We start from the raw sequence: 25,590 nt of genomic DNA, 5'->3' as shown, positions 1-25,590 counted from the left end.
GAATAAAAAATAGGGCTGGGGGTATAACTCAGAGGTAGAATGCCCAGTACCCCCCCACACACATACACACACACACACACACACACACACACACACACACAAGCAGTAAAGGAAGAACCCCCCCCCCCCAACAGACTTGGCTATGAGTCTATCAATCTTCAGCTCCTAATTCCAGGCCCTTCCCGAGCCCTGCATCTGCCCAACACCGGCTCCGAGGCCACCTGCCCACCTCTCCACTGACAATGCCAGCTCTGCTTTTGGTAGTGCCAACCTGCAGCCTGGCACCCTGTTCTACATCCCCATCGGCCTCCAGAGCGAGGCAAGAGGCTGATCCAGGTTCCCTTGGCCCCGTGGGTGGGCGGGAGGGCCAGGGGCAGGTGTCCCCTCCTTAAGATGTGCAGGGGGAGGGCTGGTGGCCAGGAGGGTCCAGGACCGCAGAGGTAGCTGCAGGGTGCAGACAGAAGCTCTGCACACGAGGCTGCCCACAGGTCTCCTGGTTCCCATGGGTTCTGCTGCTCCGGTGATGGCTGGGAGAAGACCGTGTCCCGGGAGGCTCCTGGTCTGAGAGCCTGGGAGATGTATAATGCAGGATCTGGACCCTGCTCAAAGCTTGCAGCTGAAGTCAGCTGCCACATGGAGACCTGGGAGCCAGAAATGGGTGCTGTGTCTCTGCAGTGGATGAGGGCTCTCTGCAAAAGGACCCAGCCCAGTGGTGCTCAGTACTGCCTGCACACTCAGGCTCTGGAACCCTGAGCTGTCTCCTCCCGTAGCCCATTTTACAGCTGGGGGCGGGATGAGCCCATGAGACTTTGAGATGGATAATGGCTCTTGGCGACCTGGGCAAGCCTGACCCATCGACCCACATCCACCCAGGCTTAGCTTCCAGCCATACAAAAATAGCTACAAATAAGATACTATGGGCCAAATGCCAAATGCAGTACTGCTCTTTCTGTCTGTCTGTCTTTGTCTGTGCTTCTGGGAGCAGCAGAGCCAGCCCCTGGCCCCGGCCCTATCCTCCCTCCTGGGGCAGGTGGCAGGTAGAGAAGCTCTGGACCCAGGTGCAGCCACCTGCAATCCGGATTAGTCTCAACTTCTTCCGAACCTCCCGCTCCTGCTCTCTCGAATGGAAACCGCTCTTGTTTATGAAGAGGATAAAAATAACATAGAAATCTCTCTGAGTTCTGGCAAGAACACAGATTGGTCTTTAAGGAGCTCCAGGGCCGGCTTGACCCTCATGTGATGCTGTCGTGGTGTGACTTTGACCCCTGACTCCCTGGCCACTCTAGCCCACGTGTGTGAGCTCAGCGTGGACAGGCGCCCAGCTCCCATCTCAGACTCCGAGAAGGAAGGCTGGGTTCTCTGGAGGAAGTCTGGGGCTGCCTGCTGCCTCTGCTTGCTCCTCCTGCCCAGTCCACTGCCCTGTGTGTCCCCCGCCCCAAACAGGCAGGGGCAGGGCGGCCAGTGGGGTGCGGGCTTTCTTTTGGGGAAACAGTGTGTCTTGTCTGAATTTTTTTTTTTTTTTTTTTTTTTTGCAGAACTAGGGTTTGAACTGAGGGCCATTCTACCTCCAAGCTACACTCCAGCCCTATTTTTTATTCTTAATTTTGAAACAAGTTCTCACTAAGTTGCAGATGGCCTCACTAAGTAGCTGAGGCTGGCCATGAACCTACAATCCTCCTGTCTCAGCCTCCCAAATCCTGGGATTATAAGTGTGCGCCACCATGCCTGGCTCTGTGTGAATCCTCTGACAATGATCTATTCTTGCTGATAGTGAGATCCTGGAGACTGTTTTTGCTTTTTTCAAGGACCTTCTTTAAGCAGAACACCCCTCTAATTTGCCCCCTACTTGAAGGACTCTGTTAGCTGAGGGCTAAGGGGTCATCTATTGCCTAGTGCAGAATAAATGCTACCCCAACACTGGACCAAACTGCAATCTCACCGTTAACACTTGCCAGCTCTGTGGCCTCGGGCCAGTGACTAACCTCTCTGCCTCTCTGCGCCTACATTTCCTCACCCAGAGGGCACAGTCGTGTCCATTCCCATAAAGTCGCTGAGAGGATTAAATACATTGACACACAGAAATGACGGGACATTCAAGGTTAGCTGTAGGGCTGAAAACAACTCAAGCAAGTGTCACCCAAAACCTGAAGGGTGAAAACAGATTCCTCTCTCCAGTCTCCTAAAGGAGCCTTTTCTCTAATTAACTGGAAAAAACGCATCTCTGTGACCTTTTTCTTTCTTTCTTTTTATTTTGGTTATTGTTTGTTTTCTGTGGTATTGACCCAGGGCCATTCGACCTCCAAGCCATACCCCAGCCTAATTTTTCATTCTTTATTTTGAAACAGGGTCTCACCAAGTTGCAGATGGCCTCACTAAGTAGCTGAGGCTGCCCGTGAACCCCGATCCTCTTATCTCAGCTTCCCAAGTACTGGGATGAGAAGCGTGCGCCACCATGCCAGCCCGCTGTGGCTCGGCCATGACACCCTTCCAGACTTCCCACCTTAAGAATTGTTGTAAGGCTATGTGGTTGTGTTGTGTTGTAAGAGCAGCCAGAGGGAGCCAGACACCATCGTGCAGACGGCGAGAGCGGCACAGGGGTGCCAGCAGCCGTTATGATTACAGTGGGACTCAGGCCTGGCTGTCGGGGGTCCTGGCCAGATGCAGGGCTCCCTTTCAGAGTCCAGACTCCTGCTCTGGACGGTGGGAGTTATGTGGGTGACCAGGTGCCTGGAGTCCTTTTGTGTGTATGTGTGTGGTACTTTATATGAAACCCAGGGGCATTTTACCTCGGAGCTCCACCCCACCCCTATTTTTTTATTGCTTATTTTGAAACAGGGTCTCACTGAGTTGCGGAGGGCCTCACTAAGTAGCTGAGGCTGTCCGCGAACCGTGATCCTCCTGTCTCAGTCCTCTCAATCTACTGAGTAAAAACCAAGCCAAGAGAGACCCCCACCCCCGCCAGAGGCTGCAGAGAGGCTCCGCCGGCCACAAGGCTGGGGCCCCAGCACAGTCTCCTGAGCAGCCCCGCCGTCCTCCGAGCTCCTACACCGGCTGCAGCTCTTCCTCAAGTTTCTTCTTCCGAGTCCCCTCCATGAAAAAGAAGTCCATGCAGCTGAGGACTCTCCCCAGGGCCGTGTCCACCCTGCTGCCCACCACCTGGTTTGTGGAGTTGGGGACTGTGTCGGAGAAGAGAGGCACGTAGTCAGGCAGCATCTCGGGTTCTTTCTTATTACCCTGAAGTGAGGGGACAGCGCAGGTCACATGCCTGTGGATAAAAGCGGACACCTGCATACCACTGGGACCCTCGTGATGGACGGGGACCCAGCACAGATGGCTCCTGTGTTTCAAGCAGTCTCTGGACGCTTACGTCCCACTTTGGACCTGGGACTCCCCCAAGAGTAGTGGGCCTCTGCAGCCTTTGCGGGTGGGTGGGTCCCTTCCAGACCTCAGGACTGGGCTTTGACCTGCGGTGATGAGGGATGGACTTGATCCTGTTCCTATTTGATTCCTCACGACCTACGATGCTGCTTCTCGTATGGTGGGAAGCCTTCATTTTCATTTATTTAAAAAAAAAATTGTATTTAAGCCGGGCGTGGTGGCGCACGCTTGTAATCCCCGCGCTTGGGAGGCGGAGACAGGAGGATCGTGCAGGTTCGAAGCCAGCCGCGCTGGCTTAGGAGACACAGTTTCCAAATAAAATATAAAATAGGTCTGGGAGTGTAGCCCGGAGGTAGAAAAGGGTTTCCAGGAACCCCAGTACCACCAAAAAAATAAAAAAAAATTTTTTTTTACTTAAAAGTTTAACATTCATGCAGAAAGTACAAAAGTCCAAATTGTATAGCTCAAAAATGTTCTTACAAATTAGACGTGCTTGTGTAACTCCATCTAGATTAAAAAGGAAAATAAATCAGTTCCCTCGGCCCCTTGTATTTAGCTGCAGTTAGTCACTCCGCCCCTCAGGGCAGCCCGATCTTACCTCTAACAGCAGCCTTGGTTTTGCCGTCCTGAGGTTCTAACCCAGGAGCATTCCACCCCTGAGTGACACCCCCACCCTGATTTTATTATTTTATTTTGCAACAGGAGCTCACTAAATTATAGAGGCTGGCCTCGAAACTTCGAAACTTTGATCCTCCTGTCTCAGCCTCCCAAGTACTGGGATTACAGGCAGACACTATCATACCCGGCAATCGGCCTTGCTTTTGCTCGGTTGCACACTTTGTATTCATAGGCTGTTCTGTCTGGCCTCTTTCTTCAACACCGTGTTGGTGAGATTCACGCCCGGTGTGTGTGTGGCTGCGGCTCACCCGTTCTCAGTACTGGTGCTCAGTGGTGTGCCGATTCCACAACCCACTGATCTAGCTGACCACAGACAGCGCTCGGGTTGAGTCCAGTTCTGGGCTCTGGGGAGCGGTGCTCTCTGAGCGTCCTGCACGGACCTCTTGGTGAACCCTGATGGAGTCGTGAATCATGTGATGAGCTGCCCCTGCCTTCCTAGGCGTAACTGGGTGCCACCCTGTGTCTAACAGAAGCCACACGGCCAGTCGGATGAGACGCCCTGGCTTTTGCCTGGGAAAGTGCTTGCCCCATGGCTTCCTGTTTGCGTTCAGTGGTCGGTTGCTAACGCCTGGGGCTCGGCGGGGCAGACTCGGGCTCAAAGTCCAGTGTGGAATTTTGGGTCCAATGAGCCAAATTCTCCCTCTGAACACACATGGTGCAAGGCCCATGTGGCCACACTGTGGACCTCAAACCTCTCTCGGCCTCACAGGAGCCATGGTGCTGTGGCCACCACCTCGTAGGGCCTTCCAAGCTGCCTGGTTTCTGGGTTGGGTTCAGAATGTCCAAAGACATTCTGAAATGTCTTTGGACATTCTCTCCACAGATAGATTCATGTACTAACTATCTTATTAGGTACCTGAAGAGGACGTCCATGCTGGTGGTGGGCACGGTAATGAATTCATCTCTCTACTTTTTGGAAGGCTACTGGGGATTGAACCCCGGGGCATTCTACCTCTGAGGGATGCCCCCAGCCCTGTTTATTTTTTACTTTGAAACAGGTTCTTGCTACCTTGCTGAGGCTGGTCTCCAACCTGCAATCCTCCTGTCTCAGCCTCCCAAGTACTGAGATAAAGTCATGTACCACCAAGCCCGGCTTCTGTGCTACTTTATGTGTGTGTGTGTGTGTGTGTGTGTGTGTGTGTGTGTGTGTGTGTGTTACTAGGGATGGAACCCAGGGGCATTCTACCTCTGAGCTACACCCCCAGCCTGATTTTTTTGTATTCTTTATTTTGAAACAGAGTCTCACTGAGTTGCAAAGGGCCTCACTAAGTAGCTGAGGCTGTCCTCAAACCGCGATTCTCCTGTCTCAGCCTCCCAAATGTTGGGCTTGCAAGCGTGCGCCACCACGCCTGGCTTCTGTGCTACTTTTAAGGAGCTGGCAGCCTGGTGACGTTGGTCACTCAGGGTTACATTCCACACTGAGCCTAAGGACTGAGACAGAGAGGGAGGAAAGAGAGCGTGTGTCCAGGCTGCTCAGAAAAGGGACTTCTCAGGAAAGGGGGCAATAGAGCAGGCTCCTGAGGCACGAACAGGCGCCCACCGGGCCAGCTGGCAGGTGGGAGGGATCTCATACAGGGCTGCTGCAGCACAAAGGTGTGGACCCCAGAGGCGCCCCTGTGCCCACCGCAGTGCGCTCCTGGTTACAGAGATGGGCGGATAGGTCACTTGAAATTTCAGACTTAATAAGCTGGGTGTGGTGGCACGCACTTGTAATCTCAGCATTTGAGAGGCTGAGAATGGAGGATCATGGTTCGAGGACAGCCTCAGATACTTAGTGAGGCCCTTTGCAACTCAATGAGACCCTGTTTCAAAGTAAAGAATAAAAAATTGGGCTGAGGGTATAGCTCAGAGGTAGAATGCCCCTGGGTTTCATGCCCAGTACCAAAAAAAAAATCAGATTTACTGAAGGCTCTCTTCTCTTTTTACTCCTTTCTTCTTTCCTGGAAATACTGGAGATTAAACCCGGGGCGTCATGCATGCTAGGCAAGGGCTCTATCATGGAGCTCCACTCCTAACCTCTTTTTATTTATTTTATTTATTTTATTTGAAACCAGTCTCGCCAGGCTGCTGTGGCTCTCACTAAGTTGCTGGGGCTGGCCTCCAACCTTAGCTCCTCCTGTCTCAGCTTCCCAAATCCTGGGATTACGGGCGGGCGCCACCACACCTCGTTGACCCTGAGTTTCTTAAAACAAGACTATTTTGCTCATCATTGTAGCGTCGAGTAAATTCTCAAAAGCACAGAGTAGATGCTCAGAAATGCTAACTGGATGAAGGAAAAGATGGTAAATATTCACAGTATCTTCGACAGGGGGGCGTTTTGTCTTACCATGGGGTCATAATCTTTCAGGAAACTCCAGTTCTCCATCCTGAAAAGGAAAAGCATGTTGGTGGTGTGAATGCTTTCTGGGATTTCTTTTAACTCACGCATTGTACATTTTACATCATACTGGGGAGTAGAGTGTCAGACAGATGCACGCACATGGTTCCTTGCGCCCTCCCCACACGTGTCTTTGATGCTGGAGTTGGCAGTTTTGTGTACATTCATAACGTTATTTCTACTATGACATTCTTGGTGGCCTTGGATTCCATCCCTGGTCCCCTCAGTCTCTCCTGGAGTCTCTGCTCGTGTATCCGATGTTGTCCTTATTTTCAAATATGTCTAGCTTCCACATAGAGGAGCAAGCGTGCACCTGCTCATTCTTTGGGACGGGTCTGCTCACTTACTATGACATTCCTGAGTTTCATCCATTTTCCTGCAAAAGGGGAGATTTTTGTTCTTCGTTATGGCTGAGTGAAATTCCATCGTGTGTCTATGCCAACGTTTTGTGATCCACTCATCTATTGATGGACACCTAGGCTGGTTCCATAATTTGCCTATTGTGAACTGTGCTGCTCTGAGCATGGGTGTGTGGGCATTATTATAATATTGTGATTTTATTTCCTGTAGGAAAATGGATGGAACTCATTATCAAAACAAAGCAAAAAAAAAAAAAAGACGAACAAAAAACAAAACCCAAAAGATAACCGGTGATTGTTAAGCAAGGTTGTAGAGAATCGGAACCTTTGTACACTGTTAGAAATGCACAACAGTGCAGCTGCTATGTAAAACAGTGTGGAGGGGCCTCAGAACGCCCTAAGTGGAACCACCATACAATCCAGCAACCCTTCTCCAGGAAGGAAAGAACCGAAATTAGGATCTTAAGAGGAGACGTGCGTACCCAAGTTCACTGCAGCACCATTTACCTTAGCCAAAATGAAGAAGTGACCTAAATATACATTGATGGATGGATAGGTTAAAAAAGTGATCTATCCATACCAAAGAATATTATTCAGCCTTCACAAAAGAAGGCAGATAAGCCGGGCGCGGTGGCGCACGCTTGTCATCCCAGCATTCGGGAGGCTGAGACAGGAGTGTCCCGGTTCACAGACAGTCTCAGCTACTTAGTGAGGCCCTCTGCAACTCAGTGAGACCCTGTTTCAAAATAAAGAATAAAAATAATTGGGCTGGGGGTGTGGATTGGAGGTAGAGGTCACACACACACACACACACACACACACACACACACACGCAGTTCTGCCTTGAGGCTGATGAACCTGAAGTGTGGTAAGAGAGGTGCCGGATTCCACCAGTAGGGGGCAGCAAAACCATCAGACCAAGCCAAGAGAAGGTGGTTGTCGGGGCCAGGGGAGAGGAAACAGGTGCTGACTGAGAGGTATCGAGTTTCAGTTTTAAAGATTTGATTTGATTCCAGACTCCACTAAGCTATTCATTTAAAAATGTTAACTGGACCATGCTCAAACTCCTGGCTGGTGGCTCCTTAGATCTGAGAAAATGTCACGGTGCTTTCCCAGGTGCTTGGGTACCCCGCACCCCACCTCCTGGCCTCCCGCGGTTCTCCTGTATCCCCATCTTAGCCTTAAGGATGCTCTGTGCTGTGTTTTGTTTTTCTTCAATACACCCAACTCATGCTCAGCCCCTTCTCGTGTTCAGGTCTTACTGGTCACCCTGCAGAGAGGAGGCCTTGGGCGAGCGCTGGCCAGAGGAGAGGCTGCCCCCCACCTCCGGCAGTCACACTGCTGGTTTCTGGCTGCCCAGGGAGCCGTGGCCTCCTGACCGCCTCGGCCTGGTTCCCAAGGCCGTATGGAGAAGCTTGTGTGTGTCTGTTTTTATTTTTTAAGTATATTTTTTATTGGTGCATTGTAATGATACATCAAACGCGGTTCCGAGTGGTAGAAACTCATGCGCACAGTAGGTGTGTTTCCTCCTGACCCGCGCCGCCCCTCCACGTCCCCATACTTGTGATTGAGATTAGTGTTGACGACTTTGTGTAGAGAGCATTGTTTAAACTGTCCATCACATTTCCTTCTCCCCCGCCCTCTGTGCTCAATCCCCCTTTTACTCTTTTACTAGCATCTCTCTTCATTTACTAAAGTCTCTTTGGTGCCCGGTTTCTCTCTAGCTTCCGCATATGAGAGAAAGCATGCAACCTTTCGTTTTTTCTTTTTTCTTTCTTTCTTTCTTTTTTTTTTTTTGCGGTACTGGGGATGGAACCCAGGCGCATTCTACCTCCGAGCTACACCCTCAGCCCTACTTTTTATTCTTTATTTTGAGTCTCACTGAGTTGCAGAGGGCCTCACTAAGTAGCTGAGGCTGTCTGTGAACCGCCATCCTCCTGTCTCAGCCTCCTGAATGCTGGGATGACAAGTGCCCGCCACCACCCTGGCCCTGAGTGTGTTTCATCAGCTGAAGGCTGGAAGGAGGCGGTTCCTGGACCCCACTGCCCGCGCCCCTCAGCGGTACAGCTGCTTCCCTCTGGTCTCCTTTCAGTCTATCCCAGCTGCAAGGACCCCATCCTGCCTCCCCCCTCCCGCCCCCGGGGCAGTTAGGAAGAGAGTGGGCCCGCTGGCCTCCCTCCTCCCCCCCAGCCTCCTGTGGCCCTGGGCTGCCCCCTTCAGGCCCCATACGCTCCCCTTTGGCTCCCATTACTTTACCACCCAAGGTTTTTTCTTTCTCTAGAAGCTTCCTGGATGTCTTTGGGGGGGTCTGGGGAGAAGGGAGGCAGGCGAGGGCACTCACCAGCGCTGCCGACTGCGCCCCTCGGCGGCCACCAGCTCTCGCCACAGCTGGTCCTGCTGCGCACCCAGGGCCTCCCTTGGGGCCCGTGGGGGCTGGCTGCCCCCAGCCAGACCCTTGCCCGCTGCAGGGCCCCCGCGGGCAGCCAGGGAGACTGAGGCTGGCAACCTGGTGAGGGGCAGGCGGTATCCCGCTGATGTAGTTCTCTGGAGCTCAGGATTGGGGCGGCTTGCCATGGGGTGGAGAATGAGGTTGTAGAGGGGCCCTCCTCGCTGCTGCCCCAGATCCCAAGCTCGGAGAGGCCACGGGAACAGAAGCCCTCCAAGCTGGGGAGAGCACTTGAGCCGGCTGGGCTTGGGCTCCTGCCTGTGTTGACTGTTGCCCTGGGAACAGGCAGCTCCCCGAGAGCCCAGGGAGGGGCGGGCCTATGTGTGTGACATTTGAGCCCAGGTGGGGTGCTGTGAGTTCCAGAGTGTGTGTGCTGCCCAGCACAGCAGCCCCCACCTGCCCCAGGCAGGTGGTGTCACACAGTGTGGGGAGGAGGGGCAGAGCCCAGACTCCTGGGGCTCCCAGCTGGCCACTGGGGTCCCCCAGGTCAAGCTTCAAGCTCTGGGCGGCTCTGCCTCTTAGCGAGAGGTTCTGTCCCTGGCTGATGCTGGGATGCTGGGATGCTGGGATGCTGGGATGCTGGGATGCTGGGATGCTGAGATGCTGGGATGCTGGGATGCTGAGATGCTGGGATGCTGAGATGCTGGGATGCTGGGATGCTGGGATGCTGCGGGCTCCCTAAGACGGTGCGCTTCCCAGGTGGTGATGCTTTCCAGGTGGTAAATCAGATACTGCTGGGAAGCTTCCTGCTTCTTGTTTGGAAAGATGAAGGAGGTTATGGTGTGTGGGAGTCCAGGGAAAGTGAGTCATGATGTCTTATTAATATCTGCTTTTCTGTAAACCCGGAGAGCTCACGGAGGACTGTCTTTTATCTTGCTGAGCCTCCCCCGAACCAAGGCAGGCGTTTCTCACCCCATTCTACAGAGGAGGAAATGGAGGGTCTCGCCAGCAAGACCCAGTGACTGCCCAAGGCCACGCCGCCCAGGCTCTTGGGCTGTGAGATTTGATCTTGGCAGGGAGCCAGGAGAAGCCGAGGGTGGGAACTCTGCCCTTACCCGGTGCGGGTGGCAGCCCTGGTCTCTCCTGGCCTGGCTCAGGTGACCGCCTCAGGCACCCCATTGCTTTGGGGCCCCTGAGCTCCACGCCATGCTCAGCTGGTGCCAACAGATTCCTAGTCCCCTCCGTGAAACTTCCGGGGCAGATTGAGCTGGAAATGGTGTCCTCTCTCTCTGTACAGCTGGGGAAGAGACTCAGGTGACCAACCTCATCCAGATGTGTAAATTAAAAAAAAAAAAGAGGAAACAAATGCCTATCGATAGACTACTACTACTGTGCAGATGTCACTGTGGCGGTGGCACACACACCTGCAGTTCTGAGACTTGGGCTGCTGAGGCAGGGGCATTACAAGTTTGAGGCCAGTATCAGCAATTCAGCGAGAGCCTGTTTCAAAATTAATAAAAGAAAAAGGGCTGGGTGTGTGTGACCTCAGTTCATCTACAATGACCCTATTTTCCAATAAGGTCACATCTTGGGGTGCTGGGGGTCAGGGCTTCAATATATGAATTTGGAGGGAACACATTTCAACCTGAAACATTGTATGGATCCAATTTCCTCATGGGATCTCTGATGGACAAAGCCCCTACTATGTGTCAGGCATATATAATGTTACCTTCAATTCCAACCTCATCCTGGGTCAGCAGTATTAGTGCCATTTTATGGGTGAGAAAACAGAACCTCTAGGGGTTGGAGCAAGTTGTCTAAGGTCATGGGTAGAAGGAAGGCTTGGCAGAGGAAGCCACCCCTAACTGCCTCCACTTTTTTCTTTATGATACTTGGGATTATACCCAGGGGCATTCTACCTCTGACCTACACCCCAACCCTATTTTATTTTTTTTTATTTTTTTTTTGTGGTATTGGGGATGGAACCCAGGGGCATTTTACCTCCAAGATACATCCCCAGCCCTATTTCTTATTCTTTATTTTGAAGCAGGGTCTCACTGAGTTGCAAGGGGCCTCACTAAGTACCTGAGGCCGTCTGCAAACCGCGATCCTCCTGTCTCAGCCTCCCAAATGCTGGGATGACAAGCGTGCGCCACCACACCCGGATCCTTTTTATTTTTTATTGTGAAATAGAATCTTGCTAAATTTCTGAGGCTGGCTTTGAACCTGCAGCCCTCCTATCTCAGCCTCCCGAGTACTGGGATGGTGGGTGTGATCCTCCACGCCTGGCTCTTGGGTTGCCTGACTTCTAGAGTCTGTGTTTCGTCACGGCTGCAGGTTTGGGCTAGTGCTCCTCGGTGCCGAGCATTTCCCCAGGTGCCTCCCTGATCATTTTCGACAATTAGACATCACATTTTCAATCCAGTCGAGCCACTTGCAAGCTGGTTTAAAAATTCCTTGATAATGATATTAAAAATAGCAGTTGTACTTGAAATTCAAGTCGCGCTTGAATTTCCTGGTTTTTTTTCACTGAAGCGGGGTGACCACAAGTAGACTTAGGGGCTCAGTAAGACTGGGACCTGCTCTGATCACCCAGGAGGCAGCATCTATTTGGACCAATCCTCCTTCTCGCTGGGCTTCTTGCTGTGTGTGTGTGAGGTGTGCTGAGGATTGAAGCCCGAGAGGCTCTATCGCTGAGCTGCATCCCCAGCCCTTCTATTTTCTAGAGTCTTGCTAGGTTTCCCAGACTGGCCTCTAACTTGTGACCCTCCTGTCTCCATCTTCCGAGTAGCTGGCGTTACAGAGGTGGCCACTGTGCCCGCTCTTCCGTTGCTATTTGCAGAGGAAAAGCATCCTGTAGAGATGGTTTTCCTTTGGTGTCTCCTGCGCCAGGGCAGTGGGGGAGGTTTTGGACAGGTCAAAAGAAAGTGTCAAGGGTTCAGTGGTGGCCAGCTGGCCCCCACACTCGTGCCCTCAGTGTCATGCCTCCTGACTCAGAGAAGGATTTTATTGTATTTTTGTGTGGCACTGGGGATTGAGCCCAAGGGCATTCTACCTCTAAGCCACACCCTCAGCCCTATTTTATTTTTATTTTGAAACAGGATCTCACTAGATTGATGAGAGTCTCACTATCTGCTGACGCTAGCCTTGAACCCGCAATCCTCCTGTCTCAGCCTCCTAAGTACTGGGATTACAAGTGTGTGCCGCCACCCCAGGCTCAGAGAAGGGTTTTATGCGTCAGGGTGCAGTCAGTGGCCATCATTAGCATAGTCTGGCTTGATCTGCTTGAATGACCAGCATCCCAAAGAGGAACTGTCCTGATGTATGTCTAAGAAAGTATCCTTCCTCAGTTACAGTTATAGCAGGCCCTGGCTCCCAGTATACAAGAGGGAAAACCAGGGTCCTTCAAGATAATATGTGTTTGTGCTTTTTGGATTGGGATTGTTCTCATGTTTCCTTGACCTGGCTAGGTTTTTTTTTTGGGACAGAAAGGGGGCATTCAGGGACCTGGTGTTTTACGGTCCCCCCTTTTCTTTAACGATGCTACATTTGGCTACTAGAAATATAAAACTCAATGGTTTATATTTAGAAGTTCTAGATTCCTGATAATTAAGAAAAGGTTAAGCATATAAAAATATTCTAGGGTATGGTCTTTATGTTATTTATTTTGCAACATTCTCCTGGGTTATGTTTCTGAGAGTGGCCACAGTGGTTGCAATACACTCTAGAGGCAGCAGGGGGCAGCCTCTAGCCACGAATCTTCCACCAGGTTTGTGGAATCCCTGGTTCCCGCAGCCCACCAAGGTTCCTGCAGCCTACCATGGTTCGCAGTGACCATTTCTGGTCCAAGGCAGAAAAATGAGTGCAACATCCAGAGAAGATGTTTGAAAAGAAGCTAGCAGCAGTTCTGGGGAAACAGGTGCTCACAAAGAGCCCCCGTAGCAGTGGCTCGTGGTAGGTTGACTCATTTGCCAACAGGCAGGCTCCCTGTGGCTCTGGAACCAGGAGCCTGTGGCCACAGAGTGCCTGAGTCTGGGGGATGTGAGGATTAGGTTGATTCATCCTCCCCAGGTTCCCAGCACAGCGCCAGCCACCCGGCTAATTGGGCGCGAGGCCACATTGCTGTGCAAGCATCCTGCCTGGCGGTGCTGCCTTCTGTGTTCAGAGAGCGCTGCAATGGACCAGAGGTGCCCCCGGCCCCGCAGGATCCCTCGTCAACGACAGGGCTTCTTTAGGCCTGGACAGGTGGCGTGCCACGTGGTGTGATTGGCGCCTCGGCTGAGTCTCTGCTGCTGTGTCTTCTTAATCGCAGCTTCCCAGAGAAGGGAAGGCTTGAGCCGGGCACTCGGGCAGTTCGCCAGGTACCTGCATCCGGGCTGGGGAGCAGAGGAGGGGGACAGTGTTCCAGGTCGAGGGAAGAGCCTAGGCAAAGAGGGGGAGTAAAGGCGAGGTGACATAATTTGGAAGTAGTGCGCAGGAGCGGAGGTCATGGGAAAGCTTGCAAAGGAGGGAAGGAACTTGGACTTTGGGGGGGTGAGGCGACTGGGGCTGGGGCAGCGAGTGGTTGGAGCCCCTGGTAGGTTTGGTAAAAGTGGGCTCACCTCTTAGAGCTGGGCACACCTTAAGGACCCCAGGGGGTGGGATGAGGATGGACTGGGGTGGAGGGCTGGGCTCTATCAGAGACAAATAAGGCTGATGGCTCTGCCCCACCCAGGAAGGCAGAAGGCTGCCCCCTGTGGGTGCATGGGGGTCCTGATGGGTCAAGAAGCAGCAGTGTAGCCAGGGAGGGCTGCTGCTGGAGGAGAGCCCCTGGCCAGGCACACAGTGAGGGCAGAGCTCTGTGCTAGACCTGCTTCTCCAGGACAACCCGGGCAAGCCACAGCCCCACTCTTCCTTCCTTGGGGAATGGAGGGCATCGCCCTGAGCTGCTGGGCCAGGGCTGGACCAGGAGGTGGGTGCGATGGGCTCTGCAGACTCTGAGGTGCAGGGCCCACCCTATTGCTGATTCATACTGGAACCGCACGTCAGCCCTTCTAGCCCCAGGTGCTATTTATTATTATGAAAGGGACTCCTCACCTTTAATAATAATGTAAGCTGATTCCTCTTCCAGTCTCTCTCTTCTCTCTCTCTCTGTAGCATGGAATGAACCTCAGAACTTGGGCATCCTATTTCTTCTATTTTTGGGGGGCTTGACTAATACAGGTGGGGGTTATTGTAACTATTTTAGGGCTGAGGAACCTAAAGTCCAGAGAGGTCAGATGGAGGGCTGGGACCCCGGCACAGCCTGGTGCTCCTGAGCCCTTGGCCGCTGGGTTCTGGTTGTTCCAGGAGGCCTGGGTGTGTTCCCCCTCTGCCATCTTCTAGAGAGGCGGCCGAGCCTGCTTCTGGAAGCAGGAGGAGCTGGTGCCAAGGATCTGCAGTGACCACAGACCAGGGCTGGAGAGTGGAGACGGAGGAAAGGCTTCAGGGGGCCCCAGCCTGGGTTTGCAGAGGCTGTGGGAGCAGAGGTCTAGTGGGTGGGGAGGCTGGGAAAGGACGTGGGCCCTGGCTCCAAAGGCTTCTTGGCAAGTGCAGGTCTCTCCAGCTGCCTGTCAACACCGTGCCCGGTGGTTCAGTGTGTCTTTGTCATAGCCCTGTGAAACACGCACCATCATGCCCCAGTTGACAGATGAGGAGACAGAGGCCCTGAGAGCTAGAGAGCCCCGCCTGAGAGCCCTGGCTGGGAAGTTGTGCAGTGTGAGCTCCACCCCACCTCCATGGTTCTAGGACCACATTTCCTCTCCTATTCTTCAAAGGAGAGTCTCTCTCTCTCTCTCTCTCTCTCTCTCTCTCTCTCTCTCTCTCTCTCTCGTCATACTGGGGAAGGAATCCAGGGCATTCTACCTCTGAGTTACACCCCAGCCCTATTTTTATTCTTTATTTTGAGTCAGGGTCTCACTGAGTTGCAAAGGGCCTCACTAAGTAGTAGCCGAGGCTGTCCGCAAACCTGTGATCCTCCTGTCTCAGACTCCCTCATGCTGGGATTACAAGCATGTGCCTCCATGCCCGGCGCATCTTCTCTTCTTTACTAACCAAAGGAGGCAGGGAAGCCTGGGTACAGGAAAATACCTGAGGGTGATTTTGAGGAGGAAGTGATCTTCGAAACAAATGATGGGGACACAAGAGTTGGCGCTGGGGCTGCAGACTGGAAAAGCATCTTGTTCGCCGATGGAGCCTTCACATTTCTTGCTTCTTACCTTGCCCGTACTAGCCTTGCTTTGATGACTGCAAAGTCCCACAGCTGCCTCCCAAGCTGTGAGGATTCTACAAACTGACGAGAGACCTGTCAATCAGGAGGGCGCCCAGGAGACTCCCCACACCAGCCGGGCTCCGGGGCGGCCTTCCACAACTCAGGGGAGATGTTTGCTGCAGACGCTATATAATCATGTGCCGGAATGACGAGTCCCTGCTCTTGTTAGAGAGATTCTGCCTGTTGGGAATGAGCCTGCGTTTGCACTTAGAGCTCCCGCACGTCCTCCTGGGAGCGAATGTTCTGGAATGGGGGGCCTCTTGTGTTCTGCACTGGGGCAGAAATTCACTTAGTGACCATCTCTGATAAAGTGCAAGCATTTGGGAGTCAGGCCTGAATGAGAAGGCTTCTTCTATCCCTAGCGCTCGAAATACCCCGAGCGCGGGCTGTGGACGGGTGCAGAGCAGGTTGAGTACAGAGGCTCCTCTGCAGGTGCCCTGGGCGGGAACCCACGCCTCTCTCGCCCTCAGTGGCTCTGACAGAAATGCACGCCACGGGTTGTGGTAAAGCTTTTAGCCAGTCCTGGCGTCTTGTCAAGACCACGCTGGTTCACACTACGATGAGGGTGCTGGAGTCACAGACAGAGACCCTGGGAGCGTGTCCGCAGCCCTCCATGTTGGGTTCCTTGCTTCCTGGTGCAAATGGCAACCAGCTTGGAGTTGGCCAGGCGCAGGGTGAGTCTCAGGAGCTCCCCAGGTGCCCCCCTAGCCCCTGCCAACCACTATCCTATTCTCTGCATCTATGAATTTCACTATTGTTACATAGTGAAATTATTGCTGCCCCGTGCAAGTGGAGTCATGCACGATTACCTCTCCTGTGAGTGGCTTCCTTCACTTAGCATAGCGTCTTCCAGCTTTATCTAGTATCCTTGTTGTAGCTCTAGCAAATTTTCCTTTTCTGAAGGCCGAGTAGTATCTCACTGCCCGTGTATACCACATTTTCTTTATTCGTCATCAGTGGACCCTAAGGTTGCTTTCACATCTTGGCATCTTGTGGATGATGCTGTAACAAACACAGACAGCAGATACTGCTTCGAGATTCCAGTCCCAATTCTTTTGGATAAATACCCCTGAGTGGAATGGCTGGATCACATGGTAGTGCTATTATAATTTTTTGAGTAAACTCAACATTGTGCTTAATACTGGCTGCACCACTTTACATTACTACCAACAGAGCATAGGGGTTAAATATCTCCACACCCTTGCTGTAACTTACCTGTGTTTTACATATTAAATAAAAATTTTTGTAATAGCCATCCTCACAGGTGTGAACTTCTGCATCTCTTTGGGGCTGGGGTTTGCTTTTCTTTGATGATTAGTGGTGTCAAGCATCTCCTCATGCATCTGTTGGTCATTTATATGTCTTCTCTGGAGAAATGTCCATTCGAATCCTTTCCCTGTTTTGCACTTAGGCTGTTTGCCTCTTTTCTAGAGCGTTGTAGAGTCCCTTGGGTACTTGGGATGCTAATCCATCAGATATATATAGATTGCAAGCATTTTCCTTTATTTCATATGCTACCATTTCTTTCTAGAGTTTTCTGTGCTCTGCAGAAGCTCTTTACGTGCAAAAGAACTAAATTGGAACCTTTTTGTACACTTCACACAGCCATGAACCCAAAATGGATTAAAGACTTAAATGTTAGACCTGCAACTATAAAAATCCTAGAAGCTAGCACAGGGGAAAGTGTCATGACACTGGCCTTGGCAGTGGTTTCCTGGATACAATCCCAGGAAGACTGGCAGTAAGAGCGTAAATCGGCAGGTGGACGATATCACGTCCTTGGGTCTCACGTAAGCCGAGACGTGATCTTTCTTCCCAGGAGAAACTGAACTTTCTCCAAGCTCATGATGGCACTGTTTTTGGTCTGTGCTTCCACTCACCAAACTAGCCCTATCTTTTCTCTTTGTGAGGGTCTCCTGGAGCTCTTTCTCTGTTAGCCCCTGCTCCGTGCTCAACTCAAACACCAGCCATCACCACCACCACCACCACCACCACCACCACCACCATCATTATTATTTATTATTGTTTTTGTGTGTAGTACTGGAATTGAACCCAAGAGTATTCTACTACCTCTGAGGGACACCCCTGGCCTGTATTTTATTTTTTATTTAGAAACAAGGTCTCACTAACTTGCTGAGGCTAAGACAGACACTTCCCTGAGCTCCACTCTCCAGCCTCAACAACAACCCCTAGAACTGCTTGGAACAACCCTCGCTCAAGAGGGCTCCCCAAGTCACCGAGGATGTCTCTCAGACTCCACCAGGCAGCTGTTATCCAAAATGAGCCTGTCTCCTTAAACATTGTCCCACAACGTACTTGGGACAGTTTTTTAGATGGTTTGCCTTCAGCTCTCTGTATCAGGGGTCCGAGGAACCTGGAGAGTTTCAAGAGACCTTCAGGGTGTGATCTTTCTGCGAACCCCTGATACTGTGTGTAACCTTCTTGGTCTGTGTGCAGTTTAAGGGCGGGGGCAGAGGATCTGAAGGTGTCACTAGCCTCTCAGAGCGTACAGTTCTGGTCAGCCCTAAAGACCTGACCGCGTAACTTAGAGGAAAGAAGACTAATTTTGTTACGGTTTCAGGTTCAGTCCCTGTGAGGCTGGGGAACACAGATCTCAGGGCATGGTGGCGGGAGGTGAAGAAAGGGGAGCTCATGGCTGTGCTCCTCACATCATGGACGCCGGAAGTGAGAAAGAGGGCTGGGAGAAGAGAAGCCATATAGGTAATCTCCAAGGGACCACCTCCAGCCATATCCTACTGGCCTACCAGGTACCACCCAGGTAAATCCATACAATGGATTCATCCGCTGCTGAGATTATGATTCTCGAGACTCCACTGTATCAGCCCTGAAGATTTATAAAGGAGCTCTTGAGGAAACATTTTATAGCTAACTAATAGATGCATAACCTCAGGTAGAATCTCCACTGTGCCAAGGTCCTGTCCACACTCTCTTCCAGGCCAGATTTGCTTTCCACAGTGTACAGAGGCGTTTGCTTCTTAATAACGACCACTTTCCATAGGTAGCACTTCCTGGATTTTTTTTTTCTTCTGTACTGAGGCTTGAACTCAGAGACATTCCACCTCCAAGCTACACCCCAGTCTTTTTATTTTTGAGACATAATCTCACTAAATTGCTGAGGATTCCACCACGTTGCTGAGCCTGGCCTTGAATCTGTGCTCCTCCTGTCTCAGCCTCCCACGTACTGGGATCACCACTCCCAGCTGGCACTTTCTGTCTTCATGAACACTTTTATATTCATTGTTTCACTGGGTCTCCACAACTCTGTCCAGTATGTCCAGTTCTGCTGTGAGTAAGAGAAGAGGGTCCTGGAAGGTTAGGTTTGGTATGTTTGGAGGCTGCGCTGGTAGATGTGTTAGGTTCAAGACAGTGAGTTACACCTTTCTGGTGTGCCTTTCATTAGTTAATAGGAAGGAAATTTGCTGTCTTATGAAGTACATGGTTCCCCTCTCTTATTAGTAAAGCTATACCAGTTTTCTTTTGGTAAATATTTGCCTGCCGTTTTCTCCATCAGTTTATTTTAAATATGAATCCTTATGTTGAAGGCGTCTCTTGTAAACAGCATAAGGTTGTTCTAAAAAATTCAATTTGGCAACTTCTGTTTTTCAATGAGCAAGTTTTAGTTCATTTATATTTATTATAATTACCAATACCATGCGTTTTCTGCAATCTTATTCTGTACTTTGTGTTTGCACTGCCTCTTGAAAATTCCACTTGCTTGTTCTATTATTTTGAAAGTTGTATTTTCCTCCCTGAACTCTGTGAAAATTGCTAATACTCTTAGTGGCTTTTCTTAAAATTCCAGCATACCTGCTCAACACAAATTCTGAAGTCCTACAGTTTTTCTATCCTTTTCTTCCCCACATTGTCTAACATACAAAAATTTCAAAATGCCTGTACTATAATCATCTAGTCCAATGTTGCATTATTTTTAGTCAATATTTTGGTTATACATGATTTTTAGTAATCCTCAAATTAATTATACTTGTTTTAACTAGTTCATGCTTTTTAAGCTTATTATCATATTTTCTTTCTTTACTTTCTTGGGCCTTTATTATAGGTTCCTTATGGGCTCATTTTTATTTTTTTGAAGTACTTCCTTTAAAATTTCTTTTATTAAAGATCTGTTTGTAAATTTGCTTAGCTATTCTTTGTCTGTGAATAACTATTTTATCTATCATCCTCAGATGATAATTTCACTAGTTACACAGCCCTACTTTGACAATAATTTTTACTTAGCATTTATTTTTAGTTTTGGTTTTTGGTGCTGGGGATTGAACCCAGGAGTGTTCTACTTCTGAGCTACACTCTCAGCCCTATTTCATTTTTTATTTTGAAACAGGGTCTCACTAAGTTGTGGAGTGCCGCACACCAGCTCAGTCGAGATGGGCGTGATTCCACTTGGGATCGAAAATCTCAGAAAAGATGGGGGAGGATAGGGTGCCGTACTGCAGCCTCTTATCTGCAGCAATTCTTTCCCTTCTAGGAAATAAATTTCTTTAAGTTCCTATTCGCGGCGCTTCTGGAAAGAATCTGACATGGACAAGAGCTTCTTGAGCTAATGACACTTTATTACAAGAACCCAGAAAAATTTATACCCTTCACCAGTAAAGTTAATAATAAGAGAAAAAGAGGTGAATGCAATCACTGTAAAACAATAGTGAATAACATGTAAACAAAGGTAAAAAAAAAACTAGTCCGGCTTTGGCTGGCTTTCGGCTTTCAAGAGATTAGCTCCCAATCTCCCAGATCTTGCAGATAGGCAGTTCCAAAGGGCAATCTCCCAGAAGAAACGGGCACGCCCAAGGCTTGGAGGCCTCTCAGGAAATCTTCTTTAACTTTTTTTGGAACTTTCCATCTTTAGGGCTCAGTCCATATGGCAGGCATGGGGAGATGTGGCGATTCAGGTGGATGTGATAAAATTCTCTCAGGTCTCGTTCGCCTTGCCTTCTAAAATCTGAAAGTTTAAGCAAACTCACAACACAGTTTGGCAGACAAACACCAAAATACCATGTAGTTTTTAGATTTAGTTGTCAGATATACTTCCTTAGCTGTGAAACACTTTTACTCAAATGATAGGCTTATTAGAAACCTATTCATCTTATAAATAATCCATATTCCTGTCCCAGACCCTTTGCAATATCCTTTCCTTAGCCACATGGCGCCTCCCCCATCTGGGGCAGGGCTCATACTGGGTGTAAAGGTCGAGAATCTTCCTAGCCTTCAGCTCCATTGTATTGGGCAGTATCAGTTGCTCATAAACTAGGTTGCTTTGATGTCACACCCAATGTTTGTCTTCCTGTATCTGGGCAGGATCACAAAGAGAGGGGTAAATAGAGGCAGCGGGTCGCCTCCCCCTCTAGGGCCTTTTTTGTTGTAAGTTAGTGATTAGGTTGAAGGTCAGAGATTGAGGGGAAATCTGCATTTGTAATTACTGGCTGGAATGCTGCCATTGCATCTAAATTCTAACTAGGTTTTATTACCATTTGAACAAAGCTGAGGACGTTTAGAGGCTTGGACAAATTACCAGAAACTTTATTTTCCACGAACCCAGTTTCTCTCACAGTCCTGATCTTACACCACCGGAGCAATTTGTGTAGAGAGTTAAAAGAATCATTACTAAAAGAATAATAGTTATGAAAGAATATCTAAAAGTGGAGGAGTTTTTGGCCAGAGACGACGCCCTCTCTCAATCGCCAATATGACTATGTGGGGAATTGTCACACACGCAGATGCCGAGAGGAAGTGGGCGGTCTCAGCAGTGGAGGGCCTCACTAAGTTGCCAAGGCTGGCCACAAACCTGAGATCCTCCCATCTCAGCCTCTCAAGTATTGGGATTATAAGCATGTGCCACTATGCTCGGCTTTTACTTATCATTTTGAAAACAAACCTGGTATGGTAGCACATGCCTGTAATTCCAGTACTTGGGGGTTTGAGATAAAAGGATTACAGGTTGCAGGACAGCCTTAGCTACTTTGCAAGACCCCCTTTCCAATAAAAAAGCAAAAAAGGAGGGGAGCTGGGGTTGTAGCTCAGAGGTAGAAAAAAATAGAAAAGAAAATAATATTCTATTGTGATCAGCTGTCTGTCTAACACTCAGTGTTCAGAGGGTTTCCTTTCCTTGTGGCTTTGCAAAGTAGCCTTTTGTCTTTGATCTGTTGTAGTTTCACTGTTTAGGTATGAGATCTTGTTTTAGATTTCATTCTTGAATCTGAGGACTCTTTAGTTAGCCCTTGGTATGTGGCCTCTTTGTCAGTTCTCTCATTTACTGATAGTATCCAGAACTTACCAGCTATACGTATGTTAGTCCTTCTGATCCTTTCCTATCCTTTGTCTCTCTCATCTTTTCTATTTTTTCCAAGTCTCTCTCTTTCTATGACTCATCCTGTGTAGTTTCTTTGGATACCTCATCCAGTTCACCAATTCTCTTTCTACCTTCACCTATCCAATTTGTTCTTTAATTATCCATTGAGTTTTTATTTTTCACTTCTAACAATTTTTCTTACTTTGTCTTTTTCTTCTCTTTTGTTTGTTTGCATTTTTAATTGTAATTCTTTTCAGCATTTAAAAATTTTCTATTTGTATCCTGTACCCAATAATTCCACTGTCTGGGAAACCTGGAGACTGATTCCTGGGGACTTGTGCTCATGCTGGCTTCTTTCTGGGAATATCGATTCAGAGAATAGATGGGAGCCCGCTTCCTGAGCTTGCAGTGAACCTCTTATTTGTTGTGATTTCTTGAGTAAGTTACTCATTCTCTCTATGCCTTCATTCTTTCCTATTCTTAACTTAGGAATAGAAATGATATTAATAAGGTGAATAAGAATATATACCATTGAATTGAGATTTTGAGAATTAAGTGGGACAATATAGGTAAAGTTTGTGTGTGTGTGTGTGTGGTACTGGGGATTGAACCCAGGGACATTATACCTCTGAGCTATGCCCCTGGCCCTGTTTTACTTTTACTTGGAAACAGGGTCTCACTAATTGCTGAATCTAGCCTTGAACCTGTGATCCTCCTGTCTCAGCATCCCAAGTACTAGAATTACAAGCACGTGCCACTACATCTGGATAGGAAAAGGTTTTATTTTTTATTTTTGCAGGTCTGGGTATGGAACCCAGGGGCATTCGACCTCCGAGCTACACCCCCTGCCCTATTTTTTATTTTTTATTTTATTTTATTTTTTATTTTTTGGTGGTGCTGGGGTTCCTGGAAGCCCTTCTACCTCCGGGCTACACTCCCAGACCTATTCTAACATTTTTTATTTGGAAACAGGGTCTCCTAAGCCGCGCGCGCGGCTGGCTTCGAACCTGCGCGATCCTCCTGTCTCTGCCTCCCAAGCGCGGGGATTACAAGCGTGCGCCACCACGCCCGGCTTTATTCTTTATTTTGAAACTGGGTCTCACTGAGTTGCAGAGGGCCTCACTAAGTAGCTGAGGCTGTCCGCGAACCGCGATCCTCCAGTATCAGCATCCTGAATGTTGGGATTACAAGCGTGCACCACCATGCCCAGCTAGGTAAAGGTTTTAAAACAAAATTAGGTAAGTGTTAAGTCCTCAGTAGGGTTACTTTTCTAATGCATGGCTAGTTTTATCTTGGAAATACTACATACCTTGAGTTGAGAACATGTTGCTCCAGAGAAATTTTGCATTTGCTTTTGCCAAGTACCTGGGGGACTACAAACACCAGACAAGTCTTAACTCATTTCTTGACTTTGTTTTCCCAACCCATATAGTATTAATTAAAACTCCAAACCCAGGAAGGCAGGTGTGTGGTATGGATTGTCCAGGAAGATTCTCTTTCTCAATTAGAGCCCAGGAACAAGTTTCCATTCCTCTTCCTCCTCCTCTTCCTTTTTCATCTTCTTTTGTACTTTTTATTTGGTCTTACATCATCCTATCACCAAGGGCATGACCTCTGTCTTAGTCTGCTTTTCACTGCTATAATTTCACTGAGGCTGGATATTTTATAAAGAAAAGAGGTGTGTTTATTTGGCTAGCAGTTTTGGTGGCTTTAAGACCAAACAGGACATTGCTAGCTCTTGTGAGGGCCCTGCAGGCTGACGGCCTCCTGGTAGGGGGGCATGTGGAAAGATCACGGGGCAAGACAGGAAGCCAGAGAGCCCTCGGTCCTTCTCTACTTCCCAGGCTGGCCACAAACTCCTGGGCTGGAGTGATCCTCCTGCCTCAACCTCCAAGGTCACTGAGACTACAGGTGCTTACCTCTGTGCCCAGCTCAGGCTTGCTCTTCTAGACCAACCCTCTCATGAGAACTAACCAAGGTCCCGGGAGAACTACATTAATCCCTTCTGAGGACATTCACAAGAGCTAGCAACAGGCAGCTTGATCTTATAGCCACTGAAACTGTGAGCCAACTAAACATACCTCTTTTCTTTATAAAATATCCAGCCTCTATTATTTAATTATAGTACCGAAAAGCAGAAAGACAGAGGTCATGTCCTTGGAGATAGGACGATGTAAGAAAACAAACAACAAACAAACAAACAAAGATAGACACTTAAGTTTCAATCCTTGGCTCCAATGACCCAAGGACCCCAGGATCTCCTGCTAGGATAAACTTCTTCAAGGTCTTCCTGTCCCTTAACATTGCCATTTTGGGGACCAAGTTCTCAACATATGAACTCTTGGGGGACAAACCATAGCAGCCTCCAAGGACCCTGAATTTAGGGAGTCAAAATTTTATGTCTCCACCTAAGGTTCCGTGTCTAGTTTCAGCACAGCCATGGAAACCAGGCTTCTTTATTCCTGAGCTTGGCAAATGTCTCCGAGAACAGCAGCTCGGGTTTTCAGCTTCCTCTTTGCTCTTGGCCCTGGGGAATTCTCTCTTGCTGTTTGTGGGCTCAGCTATGCGTGCGAGAGGATGCTCATTATACATTACCCAGTGTTTCTAGGTATTCCCTGGCAATAGCATCTTTCAGATTATGTAGATTTCTCCATTGCTGGAAACAAAAATGTCCAGACAGATGTTACAACACAGTGTAACCCATATATCTGGGACAGAGGAGGACCCCACGCCTCTTCTGTTGGGCCATGCTGAAATGGTGTGCTAGCCAGCCAGAGGGCTCAAGTATGATCTTCATTAAGGCTTTTGAAATACCGTGTCTACCTCACATACTGTTAGGACCAAACCCTGCAAAAGTCTCTCCCAGGCGGTTGGAGATTTTTTTCCATCTGTTCAGTTACAGATGCTATACTGTGCTGAAGATTACTCCCTCCTGTTTCAGCTGAGAGAAGTCCAGCTCCCTACCATTTGGGTCCTGAGAGCCCAGCTCCCTTCTGCTCCATGATGCACTGAAGATAAATCCCTGTTGTCTAGAGCTTGAGAAGCCAGCACCCTCCCATCCCAGGCTGTGCTGAACACTTCACAAGCTCGCAGATCCTCTGTGTGGCATGCGGACCCCTCCCCTATAAATAATGTGTTCTCCTTGTCTTCCAGTGCTGACTCCACTCTTGGTATGAGCCTTCCTGTTTGCAGCTGTTTTTGTCCCACCTGGCTCCTCTCAGCCCTCAACTTGATGCAGACCCCACAGGCGCCTTCATGGGGCTGAGGATTCTTGGGGGACTCAGGCAGGAGAGTGTGGTTTAAAGATCTCTTCTGGGGCAACATCTGCCTTCTCTGTTATCACCTTGAGAACAGCAGCTGTCAGTTGTGACTCTCCCACTCTGGCTTCTTCTCCTTGTTTTCCTCCTCCTCCTTCTCTTCCTATTTATGCAAATAACTGTGAAAAGAAGTGGACAATTTTCTGACTAAAATATAGAGAACTGATCTCCTTGCTTGACCTGGGGGTGTCCACCTGACCCCCTTGCCAAAGCAAAGTGTGGCCAGTCCTCAGTGACCACACACTTTTAAAAAATTTCCCCTAATCACTTAAAAATTGTTCCATATTGAAAATTTGCTCAAAATTGGCCAGCCTTGCTGGTATGTTTCTAGAACTCTCCTTTTTGCCATTTCTGGAAACCAAGGTGGAGTTTCCAGTCTTCAGCACCAGGGCCCGTTTCCTATTCTATTCTCCCGATGTCTCCGTGGGTTGGTGTTTGGCCGGCCGCGTGTGATCTTTTTCTTGCCTGGTTATCAGTGGTTGAG

General features: G+C 49.3%; 1 protein-coding gene across 1 annotated transcript; it reads right to left on the bottom strand.

The window, feature by feature from the left end:
- Window positions 1-3,042: 3,042 nt before the first annotated feature.
- Window positions 3,043-9,366, bottom strand: CIMIP5 (ciliary microtubule inner protein 5; the record flags this gene model as incomplete). The annotated part of the gene is made up of 3 exons (XM_080711469.1): window positions 3,043-3,234; window positions 6,383-6,422; window positions 9,134-9,366. 3 exons carry the CDS (start codon window positions 9,364-9,366, stop codon window positions 3,043-3,045), a joined length of 465 nt encoding a protein of 154 aa, XP_080567595.1.
- Between the last annotated feature and the right edge of the window lie 16,224 nt (window positions 9,367-25,590).

Source organism: Muscardinus avellanarius, assembly GCF_963383645.1.
Source record: "Muscardinus avellanarius genome assembly, chromosome: 15".
Taxonomy (NCBI): Eukaryota; Metazoa; Chordata; class Mammalia; order Rodentia; family Gliridae; genus Muscardinus; species Muscardinus avellanarius.
Note: the sequence above shows the minus strand (reverse complement) of the source record. Positions and strands in the feature narration are given on the sequence as shown.